The sequence below is a fragment of the Sesamum indicum genome, linkage group LG6 (genome assembly GCF_000512975.1).
Source record: "Sesamum indicum cultivar Zhongzhi No. 13 linkage group LG6, S_indicum_v1.0, whole genome shotgun sequence".
Classification (NCBI taxonomy): domain Eukaryota; kingdom Viridiplantae; phylum Streptophyta; class Magnoliopsida; order Lamiales; family Pedaliaceae; genus Sesamum; species Sesamum indicum.
The window spans coordinates 20583922-20593827 of record NC_026150.1 but is presented as its reverse complement, the minus strand read 5'-3'; the positions used below and the strand labels follow the sequence as shown (position 1 = coordinate 20593827).

Genomic DNA, 9906 nt, shown 5'->3' with positions numbered 1-9906 from the left:
ATTTTATTTTTAAAAATAAAAAAATAAATTAGTATATTTTTTTATAAGACGATAATTTATTTATTTATATATCAAAGAAAAATAAATTACATTAAACACGATAAATAAAAAAAAGGCATCTTTTCTTTTTGTTGGAGCCAAAGTTTTCAGGGCTCAATGTGGATCAACGTCAACGGTCCTCTTCTCTACTATTTGAAGACAGCTATCGTACTGTATTGCCCAATTTACCCTTTAATTTTGTTGAAAGTAAAAGGGCAAAAACGTATTGCAATTATTGATGGCAATCGGACGGGTTTGGGGTTGGTTTGTCCGACCTCAGACCTGCCCCGCTTCATGAAACCTCGCACTGCCCCACCACCCCCATTCTGAATTGCCCCGCTCCGCCAAACCCCCCATCCCGTCTAATTTATAATTTTTATTTTTTAAATTAAGTAATATAAATTTAAATTTAATAATTTAATATAATTTTTTTATTTAAAAATAAATTATATAATAAATATGATATATTCAACTAATTTTTTCATACAAGTAATACTAAATATCATTATAAATGTAGATAATTTAACATAATTTTTTTTATCTAAAATAAATTATATAATATAAATAATACATTCAACTATATTTTTTGTATTTCATATTTATGTTAAATTATTTAAAACTTTTTACCTATAATATTATAATTTTTTTTAACTAATAATATATTAATATAAATAAAAAATAGATCGAGGCATGTTCGATATAAAACCCGAACATATTCGAAACCCTGCCAAGTCTAATATTTTAGAACTCGGACCCGTTTCGAACCCAATAATATAAGTATCAAACCCGTTCGATCCAAAGCGGGCTTCTAAAAAATCGGGTCCAATTGCCGTCCGTAATTGCAATTACTCTATAAGAGATTAGCTATTAACCAAGTAAGTAAAAGTAGGTGACCGACTAACCAACCACTCAGACAGAAATAGCTCAACAGCTGAGTGGCAAAACAGAAATATTCTCCCAGAGGCATGCCCTTTATGGTCAACAAAAATATACACACAAGTCAATAAAAATTTGAAATGGAGGGCCGTTTGAATAATAAAATATAAACAGAAATATATATCACTTGAAGCTTCAAAAAACTCAATTCCCTTCACTTTCTTGCATTGAATGCAACACACAGTCAAAACAAAGACCCATTTTCTGGTTTGGAGCTTCCACCCCATAGTTCTTCTTGAGAGAGAAAAGACAAAGTTCTAGTGAGCGAGAGAGGGAGGAAGTGATGACTGGGATGGTTATGGTGACGAGGGGTGGTGGCTGTGGAGGGAAGAGCTCAAAATCTGCTCTGGGTGAGGATCAGGATAAGCAGCTTTCTTTGTTGGATTTTATTCTATCAGCTTTAAGGAAATCCATGGTCTCGGCTTGCCGTATCGATAGGCCAGACCAAGAGGTCGCCTCCGCCGTTCACCGAATGGAAATCGGGTGGCCCACAAATGTGCAGCACGTAACTCATGTTACTTTTGATAGATTCCATGGTTTTTTGGGTCTTCCTGTTGAGTTTGAGGTTGAGATTCCATGTAAAGCTCCCAGTGCTAGGTATGCTGAAAGCGAGTTCAAAAGGACTTCTTTTTTTTTTTTTTCCTTGGTTTTGTTTTTATTTTATGGCTATTCTGAATTGCAAGATTCTTGACATCTGTCTTCTTTTCTTTTCCTTTTTCCTTCGAATTTCATTATTTGTGTGTCGTGTAAAAGCAGTAGAAATCTCAGGTTTATTGGTTCAGAAGGGCTGTTTTGAAGTTCTGATGTTTAATCTGTTTGGTTTTTCTTGTTGGATTTGTTAAAGGGACAGTTGTGTTTTTTTGTTTAGATTTGATGCATAATACTAGCAAATACTGCTGTGTGTGTTCAGTATAAGTTGTTTTTCTTTATCACAGAGCACAAGGTTGATTGCTAAGTATATGTAAACTTGAAATTTGAAACAATTTACTCACTGAGGGATTATGATGAGGTTAATTTAATCTTTACTGGAACGAATACTTGGACATTTTCTGACGTGAAGCAATGGATGCTTGGACATTTCCAGCTTCAAGTATTCGGTTTGTCTTAGTATTGAGTGAAGAATACGGGCAGTAGTTTGCTGTAATGAATATTCCTGATGAATAGTTTCCTGTGATTTTATGTTTGATTCTTGACAGTTTTTCCTCAAAGCAGTTACTGTTCTTTTGTACTGGATTTAGTTCAATTTAGCATTCTATATGGCTGATTCTCCAATTACTTATGCAGTGTTAGTGTATGTGGTGTCTCTGCCGAATCGATGCAGTGGTCTTATGACATGAGGGGCAATAGTGTCCCAACTATCCTGTTACTAATGCAGGATAAGTTATATGCACAAGATGGTCTGAAGGTGAATGAAGTTTCTTTCTTAAGGTTTCTTCCACTACAGCACTTTGGCCATAAGGATTTAAGGGTTGACTCTGATCCTATTTATCTCACTATTGTGATAGGCTGAAGGGATTTTTCGGATAAATCCAGAGAATAGCCAAGAGGAATACGTTAGGGACCAGCTCAACCGAGGCATTGTGCCTGAAGACATTGATGTCCATTGTTTGGCAGGTTTGATCAAAGCCTGGTTCCGAGAGCTCCCATCTGGTGTGCTTGATGGGCTTTCGCCAGAGCAGGTATTGCAATGCAATACAGAAGAGGAATTTATCGAGCTGGTTAAGCAGCTAAAACCGACCGAGAGTGCTCTGCTTGGATGGGCTATTGATCTAATGGCCGATGTTGTTGAGCAAGAAGAATCCAACAAAATGAATGCAAGAAACATTGCCATGGTTTTTGCCCCTAACATGACTAAGGTGATTCAAACAAACCATCCTAGAACTACTCATATATCAAGAATCATTAGTTTCATTCCTTATATGACTGAACCATTTTATTTTTTGCTGTTTGTGTTAGATGTCCGACCCACTGACAGCTCTCATGCATGCTGTTCAAGTGATGAACTTATTAAAAGCACTGATCATGAAAAAACTACGAGAACGTGAGGAGACAGCTGGAGGATACTCACCTGTTTCTTCTCGTTTCTTAGACAGGCAGACTTATGTGGAATATTGTGGTGGTCAACATGAGATGGATACAAGTTCTGGATCGAGAGGACCAGCCTCAGATGATGAAGAGCCAGTTAACTATAGCCCCAGCAGCGAAGATAAAGATGAAGTCGAGTCGTTGAGCGAGATTGAAGAGTCCTTCTTAAGGCAACTGGACGAAAATGAGAATGCAAAAGATGGCTTTCGGAAAAAACTTCAGAGAATATTGTGCAGAGACCATCCGAGTCCCATAAATGGTTCTACTTTCACAGCAGATTCTTATTTTGTTATACGGCCAGAAAATAGGGAGTTGCGCCATTAGCACGAGCTATGATGAAGACTAAAATTTAAGTTGTGGTCCTTATAGGCCGTCTTGAGATGGATGCAAAAGAGTACCTCCGGTTTACAAGAACTCACCAATTACTGACCAACAACAGTTTTAGGCAGCTAGAATGGTCTGCTTTTGATAGATAGTGAGTTTCAGTTGAGTGCTGAAATGGTGATTATTCTCCTCGCTTTGCTCCACCAGCAAAGATTCTAAGTTTTTACCAATTTAGCTTTGCTATTAACAGTAAACTGATGAACTAGTTGGTTGCCCTTTGCCCAATTCCTAACTGTAGTTGCTGTGCTGCTCAAAGCTGAATCCAATGCAAAAGAAATTGTGCAGCACTTGGTTGAGTACTGATACATGCAATGCAATTGGCTTGGCTTTGGTTTGAGTTAATTTCAACAATCACTAAAAGCAGGCCTGTTTGCTTTTGTTTCTATAATATGGTAATTGAAGTGAAAAAATATTTGTTTATACACGTTTTCGTTGAAAATATATTGATTTGACACTATAATTCAATATAAAACAGAATCTCATTAACGGGATTCAGTCAATTTCTCTTTTTTTTAATTGTTATGACAGTTGTTTGGTGTTATATCTTATGTCTTACTCCATGTATACGTGTTGAGTATTTATATAAAATTCGAATTATCTGTATGTATTTAAATAGTTATACATATATAAAATACAATGTTAATAATGTACTTTTAAAAGATTTAAACATGTGAAATCTGCACTAGAAAATAGTTTTAAGTACTTAATAGTTAACAAGAAATCAGTTGTAATAGTTGGTGAGAATAAACAAATACTTGGTTTTGCTTTTTGGACAATCTTCAATTCACTCTGAGGCTCATTGTCTTTGCATGTTAGTAACAAAAGCTACTAAATTGATTAAGAGTACTTCTGTTCCCCCCTAAGGAGATCTGAGATCCATATACTTTATTCATGGTATATATAAGAGCACTAACAGAACAAATTTATCTAAAAATGAAAACTCAAATTATTGATTCCGAATACAATTTTAGATTTAATTTAATTTTTAATCAAGATTTTCAAAATTTGTCGAAAAGTAACATCATAATTCCGGCCACCTTTGAAATTCCAATCAATTTTTGACGTAAAATCACCAAATTAAAAAATGTGATAGACCATTTTACAATCCTTAAAAATTGTACAAAAGTAAAATTGAGCCTTCAAATTAATATGAATCTTGTATTGCACATTTTGTACATATATATATAAAAGAAAAGTCATTAAATAAACAAATCTGTAAATGCAAGGAATGAAAATGAAATGAACACACTAAAATAATAGAGTAACATTCAGTATCTTCACTGCGCCAAACCTATGTACAGTTGCATAATCAACAAAAACTGAACTAATATAAAAGAAAGAGATAGTTACACCACCTATTCCTGAAATTATATGTATATCCTCTCTACAATTTTAAGATATTTATTGAGAAAAAATAATTAGTATGAAACTATAGGGAAGGGCGATGTAATTATTTCAAAGAAAAACTTGTTTCTTCTCTAAGACGCCAAACAAGCCTCCCAAAACAGCCTATCCCTCTCCCTCTCATTCATCAGCTTCACATTTGAATCCTCACAAGCCTTCTGCTCATGATTCAGCTTCTCCTTCGCCCCCCCAGCCACCACCGAATCCTTAGTCGCCACGCCGCAGCATTGATCAACCACGCCCTCCTCCTCATCACTGTTACGCCCACCGTATTCCTCCTCTCCATCAGAATCATCGAAATCCGCATCCCCACCTGCATCATCAACCCCATGCACCGCCCCGCTATCAGACACAGATCCGTAGCTGCAAGACTGCGCATCATCCTCAGCAGCGGCGCCGGACTCCGCCTCCGCCGCGGCGTCAAAGAATCCGGCTTCGGAATCGCCGCTCGCCTCAAACAACATGTAAGCAGATGCATCAAATCCCCCCCCTTCCATACATACATATATAGACAGATAACTCGGAATGAAAATGAAAATATAAGGAAACAGAGAGATGGAAATGTGGAGAAAATAGGTAAAGAAAAGGTGAAGTGGTGGGGAGGGTGTCTTGTTCGTCGCTTGATGAGTAGAATAGCTATTGTGCTTTTACTGTATGGGTTTGAGGGAAATCTTTATGGGCCGACAGTTTCGATTGATTCCTCGTACGACACTCCGCTACATATGCGAGTTCTGCTTCTAGAAGACTACTTATACACCTGTGGTTCGTATTCTTCCTTGTCTTGTATTTTTCTAGAAGGAATTCGTGGGTCCTCCTCCTTGCCTCATACTTGTCAAATATCATCAACTATAACTTGTTTTTCAATTTTTCTATCATTAGGACTCCGTATAAATTGCAAATCTCACTCATTAGTTTCAGAAAAGATTAAACACTCAACTATTTGATTAAAAAGAAAAATTACTATTGCGTTTTTCTAAGTAAATCACATGTGCTAGCTCCACCATTTTTTTTTACCCTTTTTGTGTGAGAATTTATTCAAAAAACACTGCGAGGTTCAAAATACAAAGTTTCAACATCACAAAAAGCGGAATTGGGAAGGTGGGATATACCACACGAGTTTGACCTGCTTGCTCATCGAGCTACCTGATAAGCCATCTCATTACGACTTCCATTGATTTTCTTGGCTCTCCGATGAGGCCGTTTGCCCAATGTTCTTCGACGGTAATAACGTCTACCCGAGTTGACCAGGTCAAATCAGGTGATTGATTTTGATACATGAAGCTGACTGATATTTTATCCACGCAGCACAGTTAAAAGAGAATCAGTGTCGAAAATGGCTTTGTCAATTATCCAAAAGAAGAAAAGTAGAAATTTTATGGTTAACTCCAATTCTCATTTGAGGGAATACATGTTTTAATTTAGGAAGAATGAAGTGAAAATAAAAATTGGTATTTGACGCCTTTTTCTCTAAATTCCTTGTCATGTAAATCTTCACCTAAGCAGAGGACCTTTCATCAACATTTGAAAGAGGGTTAAAAGGTCAACAAAAATTCTAGTTCGCACTCGACTTGACCAAATTTGAACCAATCACATGGCTAGTGCAATATACTAGTCGTGTGTGATTGATGTACAGTTCAGAGAAAATGGCCAATCACATAAAATATGATACACTTATTTTGTGATTAGTTTGATTCGACTAAACCTGATTTGAGCAGGAATTTTTGGTCTGAGAGTCAAGAAGCATAAGCCAGGACTTTCCTTCCAAGAGCACAACCCAAAACAGGGCACCCCAATCTGAGTTAGAACCCAAAACCTCAGTTGCTCATTCAGGATTATGCAACACGCAAGTATCATTCTGACCATTGTGTAAACGAATCAACATTGACTCAAATGCTGCTCCAACTCCACATATAAGTTTGAAAAAAACATTGTGCTCAACTAATCACATTTTGAAGCGTAACGTGTGTTGAACTGAATAAGCAATAGACGAGTAAACATCAAATATTGATATAAAAAGGAATTGCAAACGTACAAGTTAAACCCCAACACGCCTTACCACAATGTACTGTTGGTCTTGTACATCATAGGATAAGGGCGCACACAAAATCTTGATGATTTTTAACAGTAAATAGCAATTATCAGCAATGAGTTCCGAACCTCAAGAGGAGGCGCCAATGCGATCGGAAACCGGTGGAATTCATCCTTCAAGTTCCAGCTGCCAACTCCAAATGAAAAACAAAGGACAAAGTTGATAAATGACGAGTCAAAATCCAAATCAGTTTGAAACAAAAAGCAAAAATCACGTACAGAAAGTGAACTCATAGGCCTCCTCGGGATTGAGATTTGATGCAATCTGGTATAGGAGGCAAGCGCAGCACAGCTTCCTCTGTCTCAATCGGATCGGATCTCAATATCTGCAAACCAAACCATTAAACCAGAAAATTAGAAACAAATAATTAACTAAAATGCTAGCGTACAACTGAATTGAAAAGAATTGAAGGTAGAAGCAAAAGTAATTGAGTGAGTGAAGAGTTACAGGGTCCTGGAGCAGTGGTTTGGTGTCGTCTTTGGCGGGTCTGAAAAGGGGCTTCCGTTTCTCACTTTCTTCTTCTTCTTCTCTCTTTACTTGCGTTTCCTCTTTCATCGGAATTTCTGATGCCTTCATCTTTTGCCAAGTAGTGGGTTTGGGTAATAGGATTCTGTTGGACTTAATTTAACTCCCCCCACCCAATGTATGACAAATTATGGGAACAAATCCGAATACCATAAAATTTTCTACTTAATCGACTATTATTTCTTCAGTTCCGTACTGAGACATCCATTTGTCGGAGGCGGAAATCTGGGGTTTAGTAGCTCAAAAGTGGTGCAGCTATAAAGCTGAGATTAAACAAATAAAAAGTAAGAATAATTACATTTACATCCCTAAAAATATCGATAGTATTTACTTTTAATTGTTAAAAATTACTTATACAACCCCAAAAATTGCAACAGTATTAAATTTCTATGTTTTTTTACTATTAAGGATGATTCTTCTAATTACGCAAAAAGAATAAATTATTTGTGTAAATAAACTAAAAATTAAAAGACCGATTTCTCTATACCACACTTACATCATCATTATGCTTTTTAAGGATAATTACATTTATACTCTCGACTGTGAAAATCAATTGATTTAAGGTCCAGAATAGAATGAATTCTGGGTTTGGCAATCGTGATAGTGTAGGTATTTGCATCATCTTTGGTGAGCATGACATTCCACTTGCTACCATTCTACTTGTATATATTACTCTTGTAATTTCAGATAAATCCATTCATGTCCGAGTGTTTTCTAATATTGGATGCGTCTCTCAGGCGAGCTAATACAGAATACCATAACTATGCATTTCAAAATAAAAACGATTGATGTATGAATCCCAAGTCAAGCACATATGCATTTGAAACAGAATCGAAAACGTGATGTTTACATACAGGCAAACAAAAGAATTTTCAATCGCCAGCACTCTGGTAATGAATTTTAGATGAATTTATGAAATAAAATATTGAATTTTAGATGAATTATGAAACAAAAAGAATTGTTTATAAACATAATTAACTGGTGTTAAAATAGGCTTTTGGTCCTTTATGCAGAAGCAAGCGGAAAATGTTTTCCCTGACACCACCTGCTAGAAGCAAGGAGACGATAGATGAGTTCCCATAATTTAGGATGTTGCATTCAATAATCAGATAAACATGGCAAGGCATGCCGAATCTGAGAGTCTCATCATTCAACAACTGCCTATATAAACTGTCTAGGTCCCTGTGTTCCCAACAATATGGCCGCAGCTCATCAATGAGAAGTTTTCACATAGGTAAGAAGAGTCTCAAACTATTGAAATCAGTATATCAGATGCCGCAAACCTCATGCATACAACTATATCGATTGGAGCTCATGTACAGAACGCCAAAAACATTGATCCGAGAAACTGCTATTGACATCTATGCACTATACCAGTTAATACTCAGATGAACCAAATCTGGGAAATTGGCGTCACATTCTAAGGTAATTCTTACTGGATTGTGGAATGATAGTTCATTTGATTTTTATTTCCATGGCTGGAAGACATGCAACTGTAGTTGACATGGTAAAAACCTCTAACAAGATAATGCCAACTAGCCAGCTGTAAGACTTAATAATAGTATGCTGCAGATCTCCAGACCTAGTTAGTCACTCTCAAAATGACGAAGAGACAGTTGGACTAACTCATGATAAAAAGACATTTCATTCAAAATCATCGATCACACTCTCATCAAGTATATGCAGTGGGCAAACATGACAAATAGACGGGTGAATCCAAGTAAGATATACCTTTGCTCACAGTGGATCTTAAGCAGGAAGAATCGGTGCTTTCTTTTCAGTGTTTGCCGAGTATCATAAATAAACAATGGCACAATAACTTGGAAAGTTCCAGCGGAAGCTTGAGATGGGTATAGGAGTCCAAAACAAGGCTTCAATCATGAGAAACACCAGAAGATGTCTTTGAGATCCTGAAATGAAATATAACAGTTCAGAGAGAAACTACACAGTAGTAGTGGAACCAAAACTCAGAGAAACAAAAATATAGCTAACTTATCAAGCAAATGGGGTTTTAACTCACATCAAGATGACAATGGACAGGATCGCACTACCCAATCATGGCACTGAATGCTATTAAGTAACAAAAAAACAAATCACCAATCATGTTAGTCACAACACACCTGAAGATTCAGGCAAAAGCAAAATATATGCTACACATGGAAAAGATATGTCATAATACAATGCTCAATTCAAAGACACACTAGCCAGACTTATAGAAGGACATATAGCAACTACTCAAAATATACTACCTTTAATGTTAATGGCAGGGCGTTATTTTGAGCTCCAAGATGTCACATGAACATTTTCAATGTCTCCAGCATGGTAACTTCTTAAATAGTTAGGAACCTTAGAAACAAAAATGGAATAAAAGAACAGTACTACAGAAAAAAACCAATTTCCACAGTGTCATATTTTTTTATGAAATTCACAGACAATTATGCTAC

At 36.4% G+C, this 9906-nt stretch overlaps 3 protein-coding genes across 4 annotated transcripts; 1 reads left to right on the top strand and 2 right to left on the bottom strand.

Moving 5' to 3' along the window:
- On the top strand, positions 1096-3840 carry LOC105165256 (rho GTPase-activating protein 2). The gene is made up of 4 exons (XM_011084209.2): positions 1096-1572; positions 2260-2380; positions 2481-2831; positions 2932-3840. Exons 1-4 carry the CDS (start codon positions 1259-1261, stop codon positions 3382-3384), a joined length of 1239 nt encoding a protein of 412 aa, XP_011082511.1. The 5' UTR covers positions 1096-1258; the 3' UTR covers positions 3385-3840.
- LOC105165254 lies at positions 4652-6233 on the bottom strand. Its single transcript, XM_020694802.1, has one exon. The coding sequence runs from the start codon at positions 5343-5345 to the stop codon at positions 4923-4925; it is 423 nt and encodes a 140-aa protein (XP_020550461.1). The 5' UTR covers positions 5346-6233; the 3' UTR covers positions 4652-4922.
- Positions 6740-9838, bottom strand: LOC105165255. 2 transcript variants are annotated; one of them, XM_020694803.1, is made up of 6 exons: positions 9712-9838; positions 9483-9532; positions 9194-9372; positions 7385-7725; positions 7156-7262; positions 6740-7070 (listed from the first exon to the last, which is right to left on the bottom strand). In XM_020694803.1, exons 4-5 carry the CDS (start codon positions 7511-7513, stop codon positions 7167-7169), a joined length of 225 nt encoding a protein of 74 aa, XP_020550462.1. In that variant the 5' UTR covers positions 7514-7725; positions 9194-9372; positions 9483-9532; positions 9712-9838; the 3' UTR covers positions 6740-7070; positions 7156-7166. The 2 variants fall into 2 exon arrangements, with proteins under 2 accessions (XP_020550462.1, XP_011082510.1); XM_011084208.2 differs by having other exon boundaries at positions 6740-7063.